The 25044-nt window shown below is 36.8% G+C and overlaps 1 protein-coding gene across 4 annotated transcripts in view; it reads right to left on the bottom strand.

The window, feature by feature from the left end:
* Positions 1-25044, bottom strand: part of RNF180 (ring finger protein 180) — a 205054-nt gene that overhangs the window by 40856 nt on the left and 139154 nt on the right. For all 4 annotated transcript variants that reach the window (XM_047877739.1, XM_047877757.1, XM_047877749.1 and 1 more), the window contains 2 exons: positions 23178-23403; positions 13357-13482 (listed from right to left, as the gene is read on the bottom strand). In XM_047877739.1, the coding sequence (XP_047733695.1) occupies positions 13357-13482; positions 23178-23403 (352 nt within the window). The remainder of the gene's footprint in view (positions 1-13356; positions 13483-23177; positions 23404-25044) is intronic.

Raw genomic sequence — 25044 nt, 5'->3', positions numbered from 1 at the left:
TAGCAAATGGATCATGGGGAAAACTGGCCATATGTTTGGACTTTTCTTCCATTCTGACATGTCAGTCCATATGGTTATCAAAACCTCTGCTCATTTCTCTTACTCCTAGTAGAGCCCTCCTCTGCCTATGGCAAGACTGATCCTGAGGTAATGCCCAGACTTAGGAAATATTCCCAGTCATGCAAATAGTTGGCAATATTAGCTTTCTTGGGGGACTTTGTCCACAGTGGAATTTTAATTGTTTGCTTTCTTAAATTCCATAGCTCTCTGATTTATTAATATGATTTTTGTAATTTATCATTCCTACCCCCCAAGATGCTGTCAGTGAGGCTGATTCTTCCCATCATTTATTATTTTTTACTATACCTTCTTATATCTTCTGTATCCTAGAAGAAGAAATATCCACTGCTGTCATTACCAGAAATAATAAACTTGACTTGTATCTATTCCTGCTATTTTTCAGGGTTCTACGGCTGTTTTCTCATTGTTGCAGTCTGAATCTGGTCCCACATACCCCTCTAATCTGGTATTCTCATCTGTCACATCCATTTTTTTGCTTATGATCAAATGAGCTTGCTATTCTTCCAGTGCTGAACCAAGAGAGAATAACCCTGCATCCTCTTTTGTCACTGTATCTCAAATATGTGACAGGTCTATAAAACAGTAGAGGTTTACTAAGATTTTTCACATTTTCTGATCATTTGGGATAAAAGGTGTAATAAAACACAAACAATAACCTGCAGCCACTGCACTGACCCAGAATCCTCAGAGTACCTTTAAGTTCTCTGCCTACCTCTGTCGTCACTCATAAGACTATGCCACACACCGTGATCATAGAATAGGTTAAAGTGATCACTAGGTATCTCAATGATGGATTAAGTTTTCCATTACCACTCTTAAGGTCCATCTCCTTAATCTTCATTTTTTATTCCAAAATTGACCACAGATTCCCAGGATGATTCACAGTCAATACATATATTGCCCATTGCCCCAACAAAGCAGTCATCCAGTGGTCAAACACTGTAACACTTCAACATTGCTGAAATCTTTTTTTATAATCAAATAAACCATTTATTGGACATTGACAATCCAGTTTGAATTTGGCTGTGCTAAGTTCCTTTACTTCCTCTCTAGCTTAATCAGAGGTTCAAAAATCTAGTGTCCATCCAGTACCAGAATCATCTTACTTCATGTTTCAGCAGTTTAACTTCTTGTCATATATTCTGCATGGTAGTTATGGAATGCATTGGTATTAGGGAAAGCATTTAAAATTGTCAGATCAGGGCCAAGGTTAGGTGCAGCAACCACCATTTGTCTCTAGTGCTAATTTCAGGTGTCCCGTGGTCTTTGGGGGTAGGTTTTAAATGTTTGTGAATATGTATACATTAATGTTATATATCCAAGTGTTTGTAAATGAAGGTAGTATTGTCTGCCAACATCCAACTTCACAGGGAATTAAAGCAAGTTCTGTATATGCAAAATGATAAACAGGATGAAATTTGTGTGTGTGCATGTGAGAGAGGTGAGACAGAGTGAGAGAATGAAAGTGCTGGTAGTTTTCAAAATAAGAACTATGAAATGGTGGTGTTTGAACAAAATGTACAATTTGTATTTTAATTAATTTGGATTGTTAATTTAATACAGAAGTAAAAGATGTTCTAATTTTGATTTCAATGCCAAAGTGAACTATTTTGCCTTACATAGAGACCATGGATTCATTGACCCAACAGCAGAATAATACTGGGTCACGTGAAAAGGATGGAAGTATTCTAAATAATCATGAGTGAGCACTTTACATCTCTTATCAAGTAGTAGTTTTACTTACGATTCTGTCGATCTTAGTTCCTTCCCCTGAAAAAACTACTACCTCTAGATACTTCATCCTCAGTTTATTTTATTAGTATCTAGTTTCCAAAGGGCATAGTTTCCAGTTCTGTTACTATCTCTGAAACAAGCAACTAGGACCTAGAAACCAGGTTCCATGAGGAAGCTGAAGGAATGTGAATATTTCATGTGTGGAATGAAGACTAGCAAACAACATCAAATGTGTCTTTGTATAGTTTAAGAACAGTTCCATGAAGAAAGATTGAGACAGACCTGAACCAATAAAAGAAAACTGTGAGAAGGCAGATTTTATTCAACAAAGGGATTTGTCTGATAGAGTTGGTAAAATGTACAAACTTCCTTTGACAGGTAGTGAGCTCCCTATCACTGCCTATGAGAAGCAAAGTACAGAAGTCATCTCTGAGTGTGACTGTTGAGGTCATTTTGTACTGGCTGGAGCAGTTACATTATGTATCCTCTCTAACTCCTTATAATCTATAATTTACATTTTAATGGGAATGTATATAGCTAGTTATTTTTAAAGTAGTTTACGATACTGTCAGGCTTTGACACTTTGCTGGCTTCTGAAATAAATTTTAAACTCATAAGTAAATCTACAGCAAAAACAGGGTCTGATTCTGCCACTGGAAAATAAACAGAAAGGAAAAGATACTTTGGATGTAAGATCTTTCAAAAAATTACCTTGTGAATAAAATTATTCCAGTTTCAGAGGAAATGTAAAGGTTAGTGCACTTTCTGCTAAAAGGCAGCACCAAGTCTGTAGCCTATTTTAAAATTTCTCTGACTTAACTCCAACTTTCTGAGAAAGAAGATTTCTGGGTTATATTGAAACTCCTGCTGCTGGAGCATGTATTGTTTTGTTTTCTATTCGAGATAAGCATTCTTTTCCATGTGGATATTCCTTCATTTATATTGAGCATGTGTAGACTTGCAGAATTATTCTAACACCATCAGATAAAATTATGACCAAATAAAACAATTCCCCAGGCTTTTACAAGAAATGGATGAATTTGTCATAAATAGATCCCCAGGCTTTTACAAGAAATGGATCAATTTGTCATAGAGAGATCTCAGACACCTGAATTTCAGCTCCATGTTTTTATTACTGCCAGAGAGATTGAGACATAGAGTTTTATGCCATGACTTTTTTTTTTCCATTTCTTTGACTTGAGTATACCAAGAAAAAAATGAGCATGGAAATTTTGTTTTTTGGCAAAAGATCTTGGTAAAACCTCTTAGCTAGTTAGCATTACATGTATATTTATGCAAAAGTGGTTTCTTAGGGAACCAGGCAACACGGCATGGCTGGAAATCATGCCAACCGGATAAGATAAACTGAGGATGCAATGCATGCAAATGGTAGACACTTCAGCTAAGAGAACAATGAGTGACAGTCATCACTACAACCGGTACCTGACAGCAGATATAAAGTGCTAGCTTTATATTATCTAGAATACTTCCATTCCTTTCCACGTTACCCATTTTATGTATACATGCATAAAATATGACATGTAAGAAAAAAAAAACATTTAAAACATGTTAGCGTAACTCATCAATATTTCCAAGACACTACTTGATAGGGTAAAAAGGAACGGGTCTACTCTATTAAGTGTGAGTTAGCGATACGGCTGAATGAATTCAGTAAGAGTTTATATGAACTTTATTGATTAGTAAATCTAAAATTATGTTAAAATGTTTTATTTTTGTGGAAACAACACGAATTCTGTGGATCCAGAGGCATCTTTGGGAATGTGTATTCTTTGACATAAGATCCCTCTCCCACCTTACTTCCTCTTACTGATCTCAGAAAACTAGGCTCAAGAGTCTTAGGGAAACCATTAACATGGCAAGGATGGCATGGTACATTGAGGAGGGTGGTATAACTATGGGAATCACAGACCCCAATTTTCAAATATGATCCTAATGTATAGGATCACTGAGAAGGAAATTTGTGGCCTTAAACAATAATTCTTAAAAAGTAAAAAGGATAGGTGGGTGGCTCAGGTGATTTAAGCATCTGACTCAGCCCAAGTCATGATCTCATGGTTCGTGGGTTCAAGCCCTGCATCAGGCTCTGTGCTGACAGCTCAGAGCCTGGAACCTGCTTCGGGTTATGTGTCTCCCTTCCTCTCTGCTCCTCCTGCTTGTTCTCTCTCTCTCTCTCTCTCTCTCTCTCTCTCTCTCTCTCTCAAAAATAAACATTAAAAAAATTTTAAAGTAAAAAGGATACAAATTAATGACCTAAAAAGCCACCTTAATATGTCATAAAAAGGATAGAATAAATCCAAAGATAGCAGCAATAAGGATGTAATAAAGAGCAAAGATTAATGAAGGGGAAAGTAAAGATACAGTAGAGTCAATTTTAAAAATTTGTTGTTTAAAAAGAATAATAAAATTTGAAAATTATCTGGCAAGATTGGGGAAAAAAAAAAGAAAAAAACCCAGGGCATGAGCAAATAATAATAATACAAAGAAAACAACTTTAGATATAGGAGAGATGAAAAGATATAAATAACTTTTTGTTAACAAATGTTAAAACAAAAAATGGACAAATTTCTGTCAAAAAGATAAATTATATAAAATGACTCAAGAAGAAATTGACAAACTTTTTTCAATATTTATTTTTGAGAGAGAGAAAGAGAGACAGAGTACAAGTGGGGGAGGGGCAGAGAGAGAGAAAGGAAGAGAGACAGAATCCCAAGCAGGCTGCACCCTGTCTGCACAGAGCCAGATGTGAGACTCCAACTCACAAACCGTGAGATCATGACATGAGCTGAAGTCGGACGCTTAACTGACTGAGCCAACCAGGCGCCCTGACAAACATATTCTGAAAATGGAAACAGAGGCAATCTTACTCATAAATATAGATGTAAAAATCTCAGGCCAAAATCTTAGCAAACCAATTCTAGCAATGCACAAAAATGATCATATTGCGTTACCCCTGGAATACACCAGCAGCTTCACATTAGAAAACTTATTAAAATCTACTAATGTAATCCAATGCATTAACAGATTGATGAAGTGAAGCCATTATAATCATTTCAAGAAATGCTGAAAAAAATCACAAAATTAAAAATCTATTCAAGACAAAATTATTAGCAAATTCGGAATAGATGGTAAATTTCTTAAAACCTAATATAGAGTATCCACCAAAACCAAAGAGCAACATTCTATTTACTGGTAAATATTAAAAGTGCATACTTTAACATCAGAAATGCTGCTATCACTTTTCCTATTAAAAATCAAACAGAGGTGCTATCTCAGAAAGTATGGTAAGATAAAAGAGAAAAAAGTATATTAGACTGAAAGGTACAAAGTTGTCTTTATTTACAGATAAGACAGATATGATTGTCTTCACTGAAAGCTCTCCAAACCCTGTAATGAGAGTGAACATAATTTAGGAAGGTTGTTAAATATGAAGTCAATATCCCACACAATTGCATTTTTATACAACAATAATTATGGAATAATTTTTAAAAACCCAGCACCACTGTGTAATATTCAGAAAAGTGAGATATTATTTAAAGAAAGATAGAACACTCTGTAACACAATGTAAGAGGTGGATTCTATATAAAGACCTAAATGAGGAGGTAAAACTATAAAGTTAATATATATGTAAAAAAAAAAACCTTAAGAGGAAACATTTGTGATGTGGGAACTTCAAAACACAGTAAGACAAAAGTAGGGTGGTTTTAATTGCATCAAAGTATTTCTTTCAATAAAGGACAACATAAATAATACACAGATAATAAAATGGGATAAAAATCTGTAATGTCTAAAGTTGATCAGGGATTAATACCTAGAATCTGCAAGAAATTTGGGAAAAATGATAAAGGCAAAAACCCCCTTAGAAAAATGAGGAAAGCATTTTAAAAACAAGCATCCAAAAGACAAGCATTTGAAGTGATTTCAACTTATCAGAGATCAGATAAATAAAAATTAAAATAATGAGGGTTCCTAAGTTTTACTCTGCTAACATTTGTCATTTTCCAGAGTTCTAATTTTTCCCGACCCTCACACACTGTTAACAGATATGTATGTTGGTCACTTGGGAGAACTGTTGGCACTATTTACTCTAGTTAGGTGTATTTATATTCTATGATGCAGATATTCTGCTCCTAATTCTACATACTAAATAAATATTCACATGGTTCACATTAGGATATTCATTAAAGTTATATGCAGTGGCAGGGAGTAGAAAGTATTCTGTATTCCAGTCAGTGAATAGATAAAATGTGGTAGATGCACACCTTAGGAGAGCATGAATTAGAACCCATGGATTAGAGGTACACATAGCCACGGGGATGGATCTAAAAGCTTGGTATAAAAAAAGAAATAGAATGCAATATATAATACCATCTCCATTAATTAAAATATATGAACAAAAATAACATAACATTATATAAAAGTACAAACAAAAAGGTAAACCAAACTTAATGGGAAGTAGAATATGGGGATAAAAGGAAACCAATGAATGTGGTCTAGTGATGACGGTATGCTGTTAATTAAGAAGTACAACTGGTCCAACTCTGCACTCAAGGTTCAGAAAAGGAGAAGACAACAACACAGCAAGTACATAGAAATAAATCTAACCAAAAGATGTCTAAGACATTTGTAAAGAAAATTATAAAGTTTTATCATATGGTATTAAAGATTTAGAAGATCTAAATAAAAGAAGATTACAAACTAGTTAGTAGACAGGGAGAGCTGTTTATTGCTATAAGATGTCAATTCTTTACAAATTGACCCATACATTGAATAAGACATCTCTCCTTCAATCCAATGTAATTTTACATAGAACTTGGCAAGATAATTCTAAAATTCAAAGAGCCAAACAAAACAAAACAAAACAAAACAAAACAAAACAAAAAACAAAAAAACCCAAAAAACAAGACAAAACAAAACCCCACAAAAAGCCCACACAAAAAACAAGACACTCTTCCAGCATAACAAGTTTGAAAGGGGACATCAGGACTTACTATAAAGCTTTAGTAACTAACACAGTACAGTACTGACGTTTTGGAAAAATGGTGGAGAAAGAATCCTGAGCTCAGGGGCGCCTGGGTGGCTCAGTTGGTTAAGCGTCCAGCTTCGGCTCAGGTCATGATCTCACGGTTTATGGGTTCAAGCCCTGCATCAGGCTCTGTGCTGACACCTCAGAGGCTGGAGCCTGCTTCAGATTCAGGGTCTCCCTCTCTCTCTTTGCCCCTCCCCCACTAGCGCTCTCTCTCTGTCTTTCAAAAAAAAAAGAAAAAAAAGAATCCTGAGCTCACCTTGTTCCATGGACATGATGAGATAACAACTGCATCTGTGCAGCTAACCCTGAAAACAACCTGAGGACTAGCAGAATAGACCTTCCAGAGCTAAACCTAGAAAGATGGTCACACTGAAAAGGATAGGAGGGGTGGACATTGTTGGGAACTAAAGTCCCTGCATGACCAGCCACACATGGAAGGGACATCACAAGCATAGAGAAGTAAGAGGATCAGACCCCATGCCAGGCAACCTAGGCACTGGGGTCCTGCACTGAGAAGATGACTCCCTATAATATTTAGTTTTAAAAACTAGCAGGGCTTAAATATGACAGCTTTAAAAATCAGTGTGGGCTTAACTCCCCCAGAGAGCCAGAGGGTGATAGAAAACTGAGTCCCCACCCTTAAAGGGCCAGCAAACTAAATCATTTACCCTGAGACACAGCACAGAAGCAGCAGTTTGAAAAGTGCTTGGGGTATACATGAAGAAGTTTTATCGACTAATCTTAGAATGTGTGCCAGAGGGGCAGGGATCTGTGGATTTGTCAGGGAACAGAAGTACTGGTGGTCACCATTTCTCTTCCTCTCCACCAGTCTAAATAGGTGGAACACCAGTGGTGATACTCTTGATCTACCTTGATTGCACTGTGTGCCCTGCCGTAGCGTTCCCCTGCCAACCTGTCCAATCCAACTCATCTGCCTTGGCAGGCATTCGTCCAAAGCAGCTCCAGCCCTAACACATCCTGCAGGCGGCCCCTGCCAAAATGGTGCCACTCCGAAAGGCATCCTGCCCTGGAAAGGGAGGGAGATAACCCCATATGCCACTATGCCTGCACTGTCTGCCACTGGGCCTCTTAGCTGGCTCTACAGGGAATAAACCCTGCCCTCCAGTAGGCCTGCAGCTATGGCAGAGAGGCTAACCGTAGATGGCTAGGCTGTGTGCTAACCGACCTCCCAATAAGCTCCCTGTTCGGCACATGGGCCTCTCAACCACTCAAGGAGCAAACCCTGCCCAGTGTGCCTACAGCAAGCAAAGCTGGTCGTTGCAGCTGGCTGAAGATAATCATAGCTCAGACATAATAGGAAGGCACATGCAGCCCACACAAGAGACACTCCTGGAGTGCCTGGCTGTGGTGACCAGGGGGAATTGCATTATAGGGCATCATGGAACCTCTTCCACACAAGGCCACTACTTTCCTTATCATGAGACAGGTGAACTACCTAATACACAGAAACAAACATAGAGAGTGAGACAAAAAGAGACAGAAGAATATATCCCAAATGAAAGAACAATAAATAAAATCACAGTAAAAGAGCTAAATTAATCAGAGATAAGCAGTACTTCTGATTAAGAATTAAAAGTAATGGTCACACATTAACACACATTTCTGCAAAGAAGACATAAAGATGGCCAAAAGAAACCTGAAAAGATGCTCAATATCACTCATCATCAAGGAAAGGTAAGATAAAACTACAATGAGATATCACCTCACACCTGTAAGAAAGGCAAAAACCAAAAACTTAAGAAAAAAATAATGGTAAGGATATGGAGAGAAAGGAACCTTTTGTACTATTGGTGGGAATGCCAACTGGTGCTGCTACTGTGCAAAACAGTATGGAGGTTCCTCAGAAAGTTAAAAACAGAACTCCCCTATGATCCAGTAATTGCACTACTGGGTATCAACCCCCAAAATACAAAAACACTAATTCAAAGGAATACATGCACCCTTATGTTTATGGCAGTATTATTTACAATGGCCAAATTAGGGAAGCAGCCCAAAGTCCATCGATAGATGAATGAAGAAGATGTGGTTGGTATATATATACAATGGAATATTATTTAGCCATAAAAAAAGAATTAAAGCTTGCCATTTGCAACAACATGGATGCAGTTAGAGAGTATAATGCTAAGTGAAACAAGTCAGAGAAAGACAAATACCATACGATTTCACTCATATGTAGAATTTAGGAAACAAATGAGCAAAAGCAAAAAAAAAAAAACAACAGAAGATAGAGACAAACAAGAAACAGACTCTTAACTGTAGAGAACTGATGGTTACTAGATGGAATATGGGTGGGGGATGGGTGAAATGGGGGATGGGTATTAAGGGGGGTACTTGTTGAGATGAGCACTTGGGTGACACAGGGAATTGCTGAATCACTATATTGTACACATGCACCTCATATAACACTGTATGTTAACTACACTGGAATTAAAATAAAATACTTAATAAAAAAATTAATGGTCTTAAAGATACTCATTGGACTTGAGACACAAGTGGATGAAATCATTGAGAAATTATACAGAGACAAACAATATTAAAAACACCAGTCAGAGCTGATGAGTTCAATAATGAATTCAATAAAATACATACTAGAGGGCATCAACAGCAGATTAGTTAATGCAGAAGAACGGATCACCAATCTGGAAGACTGGGTACTGGAAAGCAATGAAGCTGACTGGCAGAAAGAGGGAGAACAGATTAAAGAAACTGTGACCTTATCAAGAATAATAACATTTGCACTACAGAGATCCCAGAAGGAGAAGAGAGAGAGAAAGAGGAATAAGAAAAAAATACCTGAGAACTTCTCAACCGATATCCCAGTCCAGAAAGCACAGAGCCCCTAACAAGATGAACCACAAGGTCTACACCAAGACACATTAATAAAAATGGCAAAAAGTGATGATTAAGAGAGAATTTTAAAAGCAATAAGAGAAAAGAAAACAGTTATATACAAGGGAAACCCCATAAGGCTATCATCTGACTTTTTAGCAAAAACTTTACAAGCCAAAAGAGAATAGCATGATGTATTTAAAGTGCAAAGGAAAAAGACAACCAAGAGCAGAACTGTCAAATCAATATGTTATACACCTGAAACTAACATAACATTGTATTTCAATTATACTTAATAAAAAGTATGGTTTTGGCCAAGAATTAGACAAAAAGACCAACAGAACCGAATAAAGACCTCAGAAATAGACCCACATACATGGAAATTTAATATATGACAGACTAGCAATGTGCATCAGTGGGGAAATGATGAATTATTTTCAACAAATGGTAGCTAAAGTAAATAGGAAAAAAGGCCAAAGTTACTGAATCCCTATCTACAATATAGCAAAACAAACAAAAACCCTCACAGAACTTAGAAAACAACAATACAAGTCAATTCCAAATACCTTTAGACTATTTGAAAAATATACAGGAAGATACCTGTATGACACTGGGGATAGAGAAGAATTTCATAAGGCAGATAATACAGACTGGAAAGATCATGAAGCAAATGTGAAGCCACAATTTACTAAAGAGATCATAATGAGAAAATACAAACCACAACTGGGAAATGATAGCTGCTATTCATATTATTAAGAGAAAAAGGAGTCTGCTCTGAAAATATTTTAAAACTTTCAAAAATTAACAGGAAAAATACCATCAATAGGAAAATGGACAAAATTTATATAGGCTCTCACAGAAGAAAAAACTCAATTGTCAATATGCATATAAAGCTATGTTTATTCTCCATTAGTAATCAGGAAATTGAAATTAGAACCCCAATGAGATACCATTTTATACCTATCAGACTGGTAAAATCTCAAGGACTGAAAACACCGAATGTGGGAGACAAAGGTGATGATAAATCAGTATCGGCATTTAGGAAAATGATTTGGTTTAGGTAATCAAGGTAAAAATGTTGCTTTTTTTACCACCCAGAAGTATTCTACCCACATTTATTCTAGAGGAACTCTCATGCTCCAGTAGACAAGAAAAGAAAGTTTATAGCAGCTGTTTATAATAAAGAACTGGCTAACTCTATTGTTGATCAACAGGACAATGGGTAGATTGTGCCACATTCATATAATGGACTGAAATGGATGGATCCAAGAAATATAATGCTGAGTGACAAAGCAAATGTGGAGGAATTTATATATACTGTTACCACTACAAAGTTAAAAAAACAAGCAAAAGTAAATAGCATTGATTAAATATACATGTGTGTACTTGTATAAAGAAATAATGCAAAATTCAGAGGAACACGAAGTAAACAAAAAGGACAGAAGGTGATTCAGGAATACAGACAAATAAGGAGTCTGGTTTATGATTAAAATCCTATGAATGGTTTTTCAGGCCTGACCATAAGCAAACACAGAAGCTTTACCTGACAGACCTTACAGGACAAACTGCCCTTAGGTCTCCCTGGCCAGTGATGCTCTTTTACATATTTACATCCCTAGGCCCAACACCGGCATTCCTAGGTTCTTTCTATGAGGCCTTGGGCAGAAGGCTTGTTCAGGTGCCTCTAATGGGACCCCTTTAAAAGGGGTAGAACAGGGAAACTGGAAGACACTTCGCCCCCCCGCCCCCTTAAGTAGCACCCAGTGCTTTTCTGCTTTTAGCTGACTGCCACCCCTCCACCCTCCCCCTACGTACACCTTCAGGGCTAAAACTGCCACTGCCTTTTGTTTAGGGACCCCTCATTAGTCAGATGATCTCGACATGTGTGCTGCTCTGCCTGAATCTGGATCAGTGCACTGTTCCAAAATGGAATTGAAGTAAGGAGAATCAGCATCTCCTCCAGTTTTAGACTCCTGTTTATACCACTGCACCAAGTGATCAAAGGCTTAACTCTTTCAATTTTGGCTGAGCCTGACAGCTCAACTCTTGTTTAGCTCCACAGACCCTTGACAGTAATGTATTTCTTTCTTTTTTTTTTTTTTTGATAGTAATATATTTCTTAAGTTGGGTTGTATAACAAAGCTACTTTGAACCTCCTCCGTAAAAACTTTTAACAACTTAAGTTCAGTGGAACTCTTATGGGGAGGACAAATATAATGAAATCACAAAGAAGGTAGTGTTTAAATTACAGCATCAGTATCTCGGGATACACAAAGGTGAAGGAAATTGTGGGGTTATCAGAAAGGTGCTTCATTCTTTTTAAAATTTGTGTGCACAGGAGTATGTAGGACCCAAAGGAATCTTTTAAAGCATACAAGTTATCCTTTAAATTTTCTCTTCTTTGGGATGAGATCTTTCAAGAAAATTCATTTTCTATTTGCTTTCATATGTCTAAATGTGTCTATACCAAATTTGTGGATGAGTTTCTACAGTTACTACTTTATAAAATAGCATACGTGTGTAAAATGTCCTTCAACTATTTTCTTCATTCAGACTCTCTATAAAATTATATTTGTCCTTAAACTACTTTCTTCGTACCTCAGGGATTTCATAAATCAATTTATTTTTTGCCTCAACCATACAGGCTCCATTTCTATCTCCTTTTGGTTTATGTTGTGGGGTACTGATTTTTTAGGTCTTATTGTAGAAGCTCCCTGGCTCCATTCCTTGACGATCATATCTGGAGCTTTCCAAACAGATCCCATAATATCACAAGTGTTAAATACTAAAACCACACAGTATTTTATGCTCTGGCCATCGTTTTATTAAAGGAGAAATTATATTTTATGTCCATATTGTATGATTATCATTCTACGGTAACAAATTCTCAAAGGTAAAAAAGGTTTCAGAAATTTCCTTGCCCTTATTTTGCTAATTTCTTCTACCTGTAGTATAGTTATAATTTAGAATGTGCTTTCCCATTCGCTCTTTTGATCCTTACAACTATACTAATTCAGTTGCACACATATATATACTCCCATTTTACATATGAGAAAATCAAAACAAAAGAAGAGGTTATTATGACACCTCTGAGGTCACTCAGCTAGTTAAACCTGAACCCAGAAACTGGTATTCCTATTCCACTGTGTACCTGTGAGACACTCTGTACACCAAGGCTCTGCTATTTGCTACTTGTCATAAACTTGTGGGACAACTGTAAAATAATAAAACTAAATCAACTTACCTGTGATAATGAATTATTCAGGATCTTTATAAAGAATACTAGTGCTTTTGTCAAATACAGCTTTTGTCAAATCTGTTACTTTTGAGATGAATTTCATTCATCTATTAAACATCATATTAAACGTTATTGACAGCAAGGCAAAGTACTTTAATCATGTGTTTTTCTCAAATTTTGCTCTTACACAGTTTCTATTTTCTATTTTCTTCATATATTATTATTATTATTATTATTATTATTATTATTATATTTAATGCTTTCAGCAAGAAGATACTTGGCAAAATCCTTACTTAAACCTGACCAATGCAGAACTGTTTCCCCTAACATTTTAGTTAGGAAAAAATCGCTTTAAAAAGAGACATTAGACAAAGTTACCAAACATTTTTGCATTAGTTTCCTTACCTCCAAAAAGATGGAAGGCTTTCCTGCAGCTTGGGAGCGGCCATTTTGCAGAGCTGGATTTCTGAAAGCTTTGTTTTATTTTCAAATACTCTTTAGTAAAGAATGTTTTTGTGGCATTGTTCAGTTCTAGAGTAAAGCAAAAGAAAACAGTAGTTTTAGACGTTAATTTGACTAAAATGGCAAGAGCATGAAAAATTGTTACAGTATTTTGACAACAAATTTAGATCTCTTTAAGAAAGAAAACAAAAGTAAACTTTTTAATTTGAATTCAAGCGAACATAATTCCCTCAAATTCACATTAGATGCAAGTTTGATGTGTCTACACATACAGTATACATCTACTGGGAATCTCCTATGTCAGTTATTATGCCATAGGCAGCAAAGAGAAAAACCCAGTCCTTGCACTCAATAAGACTCAAGATTAAAAGATAGAAACAGGGGCACCTGGGTGGCTCAGTTAAGTGACTGACTCTTGGTTTCGTCTCAGGTCATGATCACACGGTGGTTTTGTGAGTTTGAGCCCTGCATCAGTCTCCGTGCTGACAGTGTGGAGCCTGCTTGGGATTCTCAGTCTCCCTCTCTCTCTGCCCCTCCCTGACTTGCACTGTCTCTGTGTCTCTCAAAATAAATAAATAAACTTTAAAAAAAAAAAAGGTAGAAATAAACAGGTAGACAAAAAAGGGAAAAATGTGTTACAGGTGTAGCAAGAGAATAACCAGAGTACAATCCTGGCTCAGGAGAGAGGATAAAAGGGAAAAATCTTCTACAATTTTTCCTACTGCATCATCTCTTTAGTTCATTCTATATGTGATGGTCAAGAATTTACTGAATCTAATGCTGCTGACTGGATAAAGTTTAAAAAAAATGCAGAATCAGGGGGGGCTCAGTCGGTTAAGCGTCTGACTTCGGCTCAGGTCATGATCTCATGGTCCGTGAGTTCGAGCCCCGTGTCGGGCTCTGTGCTGACAGCTCAGAGCCTGGAGCCCATTTCAGATTCTGTGTCTCCCCCTCTCTCTGCCCCTCCCCTGTTCATACTCTGTCTCTCTCTGTCTCAAAAATAAAACGTTAAAAAAAAATGCAGAATCAAATTCTCAACCTTTCAGAGACTTCCTTATGAGTGAAAAAGAAAATATTCATTGGAAGTAAACACAGACCAATCAGAGAACAGATGTGATGATATTCACTTTAAATTCTAGAAAGTACTTGAACTCTCTCTTATATGAGCCATGGAAAGCCTAAGCACATAGAGAAAAAAATGCTCACCTCTAAAGGGAACAATACAAGTTAGGGGAAAAGATAAGCTGCTATCACAGCCTGCATTCAGTAGAATAGGACTAGTTTGAATCAAAGAAATACAGTAATATAAATCTCTTCAGGCCTCGCAGGTTCTCACCCTGGGTGGCTGTAAGGTCTACTAGTAAGTTCATGCCCTATAGAATTTGGGGTCCAGAAAAGCTCTGCATGCTGGGAAGGGAGGCCAACCAGGAATACCTCATCCAGCACTGATGAGTATTTATCTGTGTGTCCTCGGAAAATAAATTAAAACCTCATTTTCATATTCTTTACTCATAAGCTGTTCAAAGCTAAAAATCTTGCTTAGGAAGTCCCATTTTCCAGCTAAATATGCACCATGATGGCAGAGGCATATAGAACAGGGACAAAACCAAACCCAAAATTCTAAATATGATACTGTTGAAATGGAGTTACAGATTTTACAATATGTGAATCATTATAATTATACAATTTATGCTGAACTGAGGTTAATATTTAGGAGTTCCTATTTTAATATCTAGGTAAGCCATAATTAATGACTTATCCATTTTAATTTAGTGAGTCCATTTAGTATTTGCTACAATATTTTGTTCTCATAATTTTATACCAGAATAATGAAAAAGTAATTATCATCATTTTTAACCCTTCAGGCCCAGGAGAAATCTGCTACTATTATGACTTTCTCAGGGGAGAGCATTTATCCAAGCTTTCACCTCAAGCAGCTGTGATCACTTTATACTTACTGATGTCCTTTAATGACTTTGGAGCACTCAAGAATCATTTCAGTAACTGTTTCATCACCCAAGAATAGCTAGTTTACCCTCTGCTAGAGGAATTATAAGACTAAGAGGTGATCTATTAAATTAAGCCCAGTTTACCCACAATATTTACCGAGGTCTTGCTAAGATAAAGACAAAGTGTTAAGTACTTTATACTGTGATGATGCATCCTGTTATTATTTTGTACGTAAAGTTACATTTCAAGATTTAGAAAAAGGCTTTTGAAATCCTAGGGATAGGGATATATTACTAGATCCTCAAAAGGTTATCACAGCATCCATCCTTGCCTTCGAAGAATCTATAATTCTGTCTTCTGTGTGAAAAAAGACTCTTAAATACTGAGAACAAACTGAGAGTTGACAGGGGGGTGGGGGAGACGGGAAAGTGGGTGATGGGCATTGTGGAGGACACTTGTTGGGATGAGCACTGGGTGTTGTATGGAAAACAGTTTGACAATAAATTATATTTAAAAGAAAGGGAAAGAAAGAAAGAAAGAAACGAAAGAAAGAAAGAAAAAGAAAGAAAAGAAGGAAAGAAGGAAGGAAGGAAGGAAGGAAGGAAGGAAGGAAGAAAGAAAGAAAGAAAGAAAGAAAGAAAGAAAGAAAGAAAGAAATTCCATCTTCCCTGTGCACCACATCATAGCCAATGATGCAGTTTGGTTTATTACTTTTAAAACTGTCAAAGTCACATATAGCTCTGGTTTAAAAAATCCAACAGCACAGAAGGGCAAAACGAAACAAAAAACAAAATGACAATGATTTGTTCTACTTCTTATTTCTACCTCCCCTCCCAATCCCCAGGGACTATTTAAGCATTCCTGTTTTTGTTTTTGTTTTCTGGAGATTAACCTCTGTAAGAATAAGTCATTGGTGTTCAAGAGTTGGTTTGCAAAACACTAGCAACATGTGAAATGATTTTGGGTGACACTGAATGAAAATGTTTAAACATTTAAAAGTTACCTATTTAATGTACATTAGAAAAAAATGTATATTAAGTAGAGCATCTAACACATACATTCACAAATACATTGCTAAGGATGAAGCTAATATAAGTATTTAAGAAAAAAGGTGTGTTGATATGAGGAAACTTCTTAAAAAAATAATTCAGGTGGTACACAGATACAGTAAAAATTGTAAAGGTGGTACCACAGGGGTACAAAATGAGTTTCACCAGGAAAGTTAAGGCCCCTGGCAAATGGCACTTTCTTGCCCCTCTTACACAGGTGCAAAGTAAGCATTGCCTTTTAATCCCTGAAGATTTTAAGACAGTTTGTGGGTTTTCACTGACACAGTTTGAGAAACACTGCTCTAAATATTATGCTTACTTTGATATTTCTTTTTTTATAATAAAAATAATCCACAAATTAAAGCTTGAGAATGACTGCACTGGAAGACAAAATTAGGTACTCTTACTGATAAAAAGAATGAGTTTGGATTTCAGGCTTAGTGACTATTCTGTACAAAATGAACAGAAGAACAAAAGAGGCATGGATGGACACAAGAACAAAACCATTATTAGCATAAGAATTAACAGACCAGACTCAGTGGTAGAGAATAAGAGAAAGGGTGAAATGCTCTTAATAGGGATAATAGACCATGACCAATTAATTATAGACTGTCACAGTAGATAAAAAGAGGAAGTGAGATATTCTTTGGGATGAGTTATCTGTTCTGGACAAATTCCAGCAGGACATGACGAAATCAGACAGAACACAGAATAATTCTTCACTGTGCAGGACTGGCCCAAACACTCTAGGATATCTGTCATCCCTGTCCCTAGTGACTAGATGCCAGTAACATCCCCCATTTATTGAGTCAGCCAAAATATCCCTGGTGAAAACATCATAGGCCTCTTCCATGCTTAAAATTCTATATTAGCTTAAATGTCATTTCCTTATTTAGTTAGGGACTTCTATACATAAGGTAAAGACTTACGTATTTCCTTTTCCTATTTCCAGTGGAGTTCACTGGGATATCTGCTCATCAGCACCTAATTCTGCCAGGTAAAGGCACAAGAGTAGTGGGTATGGGGTTGTGTGTGGTTAAAATGGAGACGGAGTTTGAATGGAGGAAAATGGTGGAACAAGAGTGGAAATCATTCTTGTTGAGGTATGAGTGCATCTGAATGGGGAGGGGGGACAGGAGTGAGTCATTTCATAGTTGGGAAGTAGGATACACTCACTCTGTGGCACCCTTTGCAATACCTGGGACACTCCCATCTACTATATAACCATGGGTTGGGATCCTGGATCAATGGATACTGGGTCTGTAGTAGGACTGCCTACAGGAAGATCATTCACTGTCAGTCCACAATAGGGGAAGTGACACGCTTGGTTTGAAGGCTTCAGTCAGATAGTCAATTCAAGAAAATATGACACCTTCCCATGATATCCTTGGCTGAGGGATTTCTCCTCTCTCACCTGGATGACTCCTACCCCACATAATGCTTATATACCATGGCCTTTTCCTGTCTTTGGCCTGCTGATTTTAGGTGGCCTGTAGATCCTCTTATGTGGCATGTAGCACCTCCCTGTAGAGACCTAGAGTTGGGGTGCTGATGTGGGAGCTCTTGGTCTGAAAGGATTAAACCTGCTTACACTGGTGTCATTCTCACCTTCAAGACAAAAGGACTCTAATTAATTTGGGACACACCAGAACTTTCCCAATCTCCTAAGCAAACTTAGAATCTGCCATGTCCGGACTTATCCTACTGTTTCCCAAAGTGACTTCACCATTTTATATTTTAACAAACATATATATGAGTCTCAATTTCTCCATATCCTTGTCAATATTTATTACTATCTTTTTGATTATCATACCCTTTGAGGCACACAAGCTTTCAACTTTGATAAAGTCTAATTTATCTGTTTTTTTCTTTGGTTGTGTTTTAGGTGCAACACTTAAGAACCCATTGCCTAATCCACTTTCAAAAAGTTTACACCTATGTTTTCTCTAAGAGGTTATATTCTTATCTCTTACATTTAGGTCTTTGTTCCATTTTAATTAGCGTGTGTGCATGTGTGTGTGTGTGTGTGTATGTTTGTGTATGTGTAAACAGTGTAAGGTGTGGCTCCAAAGTCACCCTTCTTTTGCATGTGGATATCCAAATGCTACAAGGTCTTGATGGTAAAACCTTTTACAAGAATAGTGGTATAGTGGTATCAGTTAAATAGCTGTTTTACTGGAGTAAAGATTGAGCCTCTCATGCAACCATTCCAGAAACCTCTTTACTATTTATTATCTTTAAATATTATTGATGTCCTTCCAAGAGGATTTAAGTCTTTTTAAACTATCTTTTAACCTCTCAAAATGTTGTGAATCATATCATTTTTAGTTTCCTTGTTGACTACCTTTTATTAGTATGCTTTTATTGGTTAGGATGCTCTTGGTTGAAACTAACAGAAAATTTACTCAAACTGTGTTAGTTAATTAGTAAATTTAGTATTTAATGGAACAGGAAATCCAAAGGTAGTGTGGGCTTCAAAGCTGGCTGACTCAGTGGTTAAATGAGGTTATCAAGAACTCATGTTCTTTTCTTTTTAAAAAAAATCTTTTTTTAAATGTTTTTATTTATTTTGAGACAGAGAGAGACAGAGCATGAGCAGGGGAGGGGAGAGAGAGAGAGATACAGAATCCAAAGCAGGCTCCAGGCTCTCAGCTGTCAGCACAGACAGCCCGACGTGGGGCTCGAACTCACAGAGGGCAAGATCGTGACCTGAGCTGAAGTCGGACGCCTAACCAACTGAGCCACCCAGGCACCCCAAGACCTCATGTTCTTTTCTTTCCTTCGTTGTGCTCTCAATAATAAAGGCTTTGTACCAAGCGGGTTCCCCACTTATTCATAAGATGGCTGCCAAAAACTATCTCTGTTACACACTTTCTTGTTTATGTCCAATGGGAGAGAGAATGGCTTTTCTATCTCATGTCTTAAGAGTAAAGACAAACTTTCTTCTCATGTCATTGGTCAAAACTGGACCACATGCAGATTTGTAAACCAATCACTGGCAAAGGAAGCCAAGGATGGGGTCTGCTACCCAGGAGCCACCTGGTCTATGCTGGGAGAGTTGAATACTTGAGAATAAAACTCAGAGTTATATTAGAAAAGAAGGATGTAATGGTACTAATTAGCAACCAAGAGCGTCTGCTACAACTTTTTTTCGATCAACTTTCAACAGTATATCTTGACTTATCTTAAAAAAATAGGTATCAACTCCTTCTACCCTTTCTTCTACTTATCCTTTCCCACTTCCTCTTCTCAACTTCTCATGTGTTAACTACTTTATCAAGATCACATCCAATACTGTTAATTTAAGCACAATTGCCTAACCAGTGAATGTTACAGTACAAGTTTAAAATCATTTTGCTGAGGTACAGTCTATGGAATAAATCTGGGGGGAATTTCATTATTATCTCTATCCACTGAGTTACTGTAACAGAATTATGTTAGAACCAACCCCTAAAACATTGGCCAAATATCTTGAGTTCCTTTAGGAAATGACAGCTTTCCCACTCTGACCTTTGACAGTAATTATCCCTTTTTGTTCGCAACTGGAATGCTGACATTAAGTAACTGAGAGTATTCATTCACTTAATAAGTAACTGTCAGGGTTCAGTAAGGTTAAGAGAATACTCTAAGACTGTAAACTAACTTCTCCAAAGTATCACCAAAAGCATTTGAAACCAGAAGAGGAAAAAAAAATCATTTACAATAGCAACAACAAAAAATATACAGGCAGAAAACTAATAAGAATTGTGCAGAGCCTTTAGGAAGGAAATTGCAGAAATTTATTAAGATGACATCCAATAACAATCACCCAATATATAAATGTCAATTAAAAACTATGAATTATCTCCAAATAACTTATAATTTTAATTCACTTGTGAGTTATTAAAACACAGTCTAGAATAATTTTAAGAGGTATAGGGCAAGATAGAAATATGAATGGAAAAGAAAAAGGTGTCAAGAAACACACTTACATTGTAGTAATTATTATTACTTTTTAAAGAATGACAATTCAACTAGAATAGGAAAAAAGGATTGTTCAGCAAATGATACTAGGATAAATGTCTAAGGATATGGAAGAAAATGGACTCCGTTCTTTTTTTTTAAATGTTTGTTTGTTTGTTTGAGAGAGCTTGCATGAGCAGGAGAGAGGCAGAGAGGGAGGGAGAGAAAAAGAATCCCAAGCAGGCTCCCCCTGTTGGCTTGGAGCCCAATGCAGGGCTTGAGATCCCATGAGATCATGACCTGAGCCAAAAAAAAAAGTCAGATGTTCAACCAAATGAGTTACCCAGGTGCCCCAAAAGTACTCCATTCTTACTCAAACCATGCATCATACAAGATGCTAAATGGAGTTAAATATGGGATAGGAGGACAAAGTGTAAACCTAAAATAAATGTGGATAAAGAGAATTTTTATATAATTCTGTAGTTAATAGGTAAGGCCTTTTAATTCCTAACGTTAAAATTAGAAATATTAAAGACCTATGTTGCTACATGAGACCACATAAAAGTTCTGCACATCCATAAAATACAAACATAACTAAAATACAAATGACAAAACAGGAAAATGATTTACCCCATAGGACAAAAGCTGACACTAATTAAAAAAAAAATCTTGTTAATAAGCAAGAAAAAGATGAACAAACCATAAGAAAAATCAGCAAAGGTCATGGCCAAGAAAAACAAATGCCCTGAATGTGGAGAAAATAAGCTCTTGTATAATACTGCTTATAACAGTTTTTGAGCACAGTTTGGCAACATACACATAGCTTTAAAACACATAACAGCTTTAATTACCAGTTCTACTTCTTGAAATCCCTCGCAAAGAAATGCTCAGAGATGTGTGCAAATATTTATCTCCATATATCAGCAATTAAGTAAATGACAAATAACTAAATGTCCCATAATATTGGTAGTTTAAGTAGATCATGATATAATCACAAGAGTTTTAAGTAAATCCAAGCAGGTTAAAAGCCTTACGTACAATATAGTCACATTTTTTTCTGTAAGAAAAATAATTAAGTACATGTATGTAAAATATTGTGGAAGTATACTCACTCACTGTGGTCTTTAAATGTTAGGACTATAGAGGATTTTTGAGCTTAGAACTTTAACTGGATGTTCTGATTTTTCCCATAATGAAATTGTATTACTTCTATAATTTAAAAAGTTATTTCTATAAGAAAATTAGACCATAACGTTTTGGCTACTAGCAATGTCACTTTCCCTGATTTATACTCTGGTATTTCCTGAGCTTTTATCAAAGTATACCAGAAGATGTCAGGAAACCTGATATGCCACTTGCTCTGAAGATGTTTTTGAGGACACTGCCTACTCCACTTCTTAGTATGCCCTGGAAGAGAAATCACATAAAAAATTCCCTTTCAAGCGCCAGAAAAACCTTTGCTTACTCTGGGGAAGTAGGATACTTCTTTTAATGAATCATGAGAATCATTTAATTGTGTCCTTACTTTTATTTTAACTCAGGTGGCAGAATATTTAAAACCAAATACTTCACCTAATTATAGTTACTAGGTAGCATCATCTGGCTTGTGTATCTGTTCATCCACCCTCACCTGCAGAACATGGAGATAGCATTTTTTCCTGTGATGGGTAGCACAGAGTAGTGCCCTCCATAAATATTAGCTCTACTTACTTCTATGCTTCTTCCCTTTTTCCTTAGCAATTCTTGACGTTCCACATTCATTAGTTTTTCCTGTCTCCATTAGTATGTTTTTGTAATGTGTTTATTTATTTTTGAGAGAGAGCAAGAGAGACACAGAGTGCGAGCAGGGAATGGGGCAGAGAGAGAGGGAGACAGAATCTGAAGCAGGCTCCAGGCTCCGAGCTGTCAGCACAGAGCCCGACGCGGGGCTCGAACTCATGAAATGAGAGATCATGCCCTGAGTTGAAGTTGGACAGTTAACTGACTGAGCCGCTCAGGCGCCCCTCCATTAGTATGTTTTAAAAATTATATTTCATCTTTACTGATAATTAGTTAAACAAATCCTTGCTCCAATTTTGCTTCTTCTCATTCAAGAAGAAAAACCTTAAGAATAAGGATGTTGAAAAGACATGGAGGGTGGGGGGAAAGGCATGAGTTTTCCTCAGATATTTACAGAATTATTCTCAAAGACTCCAGAGGAAATAACAAGGCCCAAAGAATGAGTAGCAGTAAAAGGCAGATATGAGGAATAAATAATCAACAGGGCTGCTTCAAGTTTTAATGAAATGCCCTTGCCATTAGCAATGTCCAAGCCAAGGGGCGCCAGGGTGGCTCAGTCGGTTGGGCGACCGACTTCGGCTCAGGTCATGATCTCACGGTTTGTGAGTTCGAGCCCCGCGTCGGGCTCTGTGCTGACAGCTCAGAGCCTGGAGCCTGCTTCTGATTCTGTGTCTCCCTCTCTCTCTGCCCGTCCCCCACTCATGCTCTCTCTCTGTCTCAGAAATAAACATTGAAAAAAAATTAAAAAAAAAAAAAAAAAGAAATGTCCAAGCCAAGACTGAACAACTGGTTAGAATATCTTAGAAAAGATCTCAGCATAAAGTAGGAGATTAGACATGAGAACTTCTTTTCATCTAGGATTCTATGATTTTCACACAGTTCTATGAGTTGGGCAAGCACTGTTTTTTAGAGTAGAGAATAAGAAATCATCCTGTATATGATTTTCAATAATGTTCTATAATCATTTATAAAGTACCTTAAGAATGAGAACAAAGCTGTAGTCAGCACAATCAGGCAATCGTGTTAGTGAAAGAGAACAGTTACCTGTCTGGAAAAAGACTCTGGAAATAATTGTCCGGCACAACGGGCAGGGAGTGCTTGCAGGATTGTCTTTGGCAAGAGTCCGTAAGCAGGGCTCACAGAAGATGTGGTGGCAAGGGTAACACATGTATGGGTTGAAATAAACATCCAGACATACTGCACAGATGTAACTTTCCTTTTCTTCTGCATATTCATTGTCATCATCTGTACTCATCTCATTATTCAAAGTCTGTAAAACATAAGCAAAAATAATTTCTCTCAGTTCAGTATGAGATTGGTTTCCTTGAGAAAGAGAAACTGCCTTTACATTTTGTTAAAATGAATAAAAATATTTATGAGAAGCACATAATATCTCTCTCTGTGACATATTTCAAGTGACAGAAAGGCTATCTTGCAAAGTGACAAGAAACTCAAAACGCACACGAAAAATCCAGAAGTCTTAATTATTCTCTTAAAAGGTACTTTTCGTATTTTTATATAATACTAAATGCTAAAATCTGTCCAAACATACTGAAGTAACCCCTATCTCTATTTAACCAGTACTAGTTAAGTATGTGTCAGGTATACTAGTCCCAGGACTACAGATTCCCCATTGATCCTACTCCCACCACAGCAAATAAAGTGATTGTCACAAGGTTATAGATAGAGCCTTATATGGGCATCTGCATATGATAAAAAGGACAAGAGGATACCATATATGCTTCATCCCCAGACCAGGCATGCACTGTCTATTCTACACTTTGTCCCTTCGTGGACCCCAAGGCCAAGAAACGGCCAAAGACTAACATATGTCAGGAAATAGACAAGGCAAAGAGACTTGTAGCAATTTGGGGATCAGCCTTGTAGCTGAGAAATGGGATGAGTCCCTTCCCTCCTCCCAAAAAAGAATAGTTAAGAAAGCTGTAGTTAGGAAAGAGGCAGCTCAGAGGTTAGCAGCGTGAGGCCTGGTAACAGAATGCCTGTTACTTAGGCTCACGATTTCCCCATCTGTGAGGATGACGTGAGGATTAAATGAGGTAATCCACTAGATATCAAGCATTCTGTGAAATCTCATATAACATAAACAAAGTTTAAAACAGGACATGAAGTAAAAGTCTCTCTCCAAAAGAAAGCTTGCAGCTAGGACCTGCACAATAATAAAGAAAAATCTGTAGGAAAGGCAACAAAATCCATAATTTTTTGTTCATTTTTGATACATGAATATTCTTTCCTAAACTGAAAAGATATTTGCAAAATGAAAGGTATAAGTAAATGATTAGTAGTGAACTGGGCACCCCAGATAAAAACATCTATGGACCTAGATGCTGACTTACCTAAATTTTATTTCATAATGCCAGCTTATTCTGCTTGCATTATACTCTCAGGACTGTGCCTTGAGATTTGAACTAATTAACCTTAAAGAAACCCATGGCATAAAAAAACCCCATCATTTGTGGAACCTCTTGAAGCATTTCAAATTGTGACCCAAATATTTGTGCAGAATTTTATTTCTATAAAGTACTTTACATATCCAACAAAAGTAACTAGACCACATTAAAATACACAAGGAAATAAAAGCTTTGCTCTTTAAAAACACAGTATTTTGCAAATAAACTTGATGTGAGTTTGAAAATAGAAAATGAGGTTGGAACTATTCATCTATTATTTGATCTAAGTGAATCAATCCTCAAAACAGAAATAACGTATATAAAATTCACTACGTTTTAGGGAGTTAAATTCATTAACCAGAAAACTGCACCTGTCTGGTTTTCATTAATCCAGAAAACTGCACCTGTCTGGTAATAAATACTGTTATACAAAAAGACAAACAAATTATCTCAAGGATAGAATACCAGTGGGTATTTTTCCAAATTGAAGCGATGGAGGGTTG

Source organism: Prionailurus viverrinus, chromosome A1 (assembly GCF_022837055.1).
Source record: "Prionailurus viverrinus isolate Anna chromosome A1, UM_Priviv_1.0, whole genome shotgun sequence".
Taxonomy (NCBI): domain Eukaryota; kingdom Metazoa; phylum Chordata; class Mammalia; order Carnivora; family Felidae; genus Prionailurus; species Prionailurus viverrinus.
Note: the sequence above shows the minus strand (reverse complement) of the source record. Positions and strands in the feature narration are given on the sequence as shown.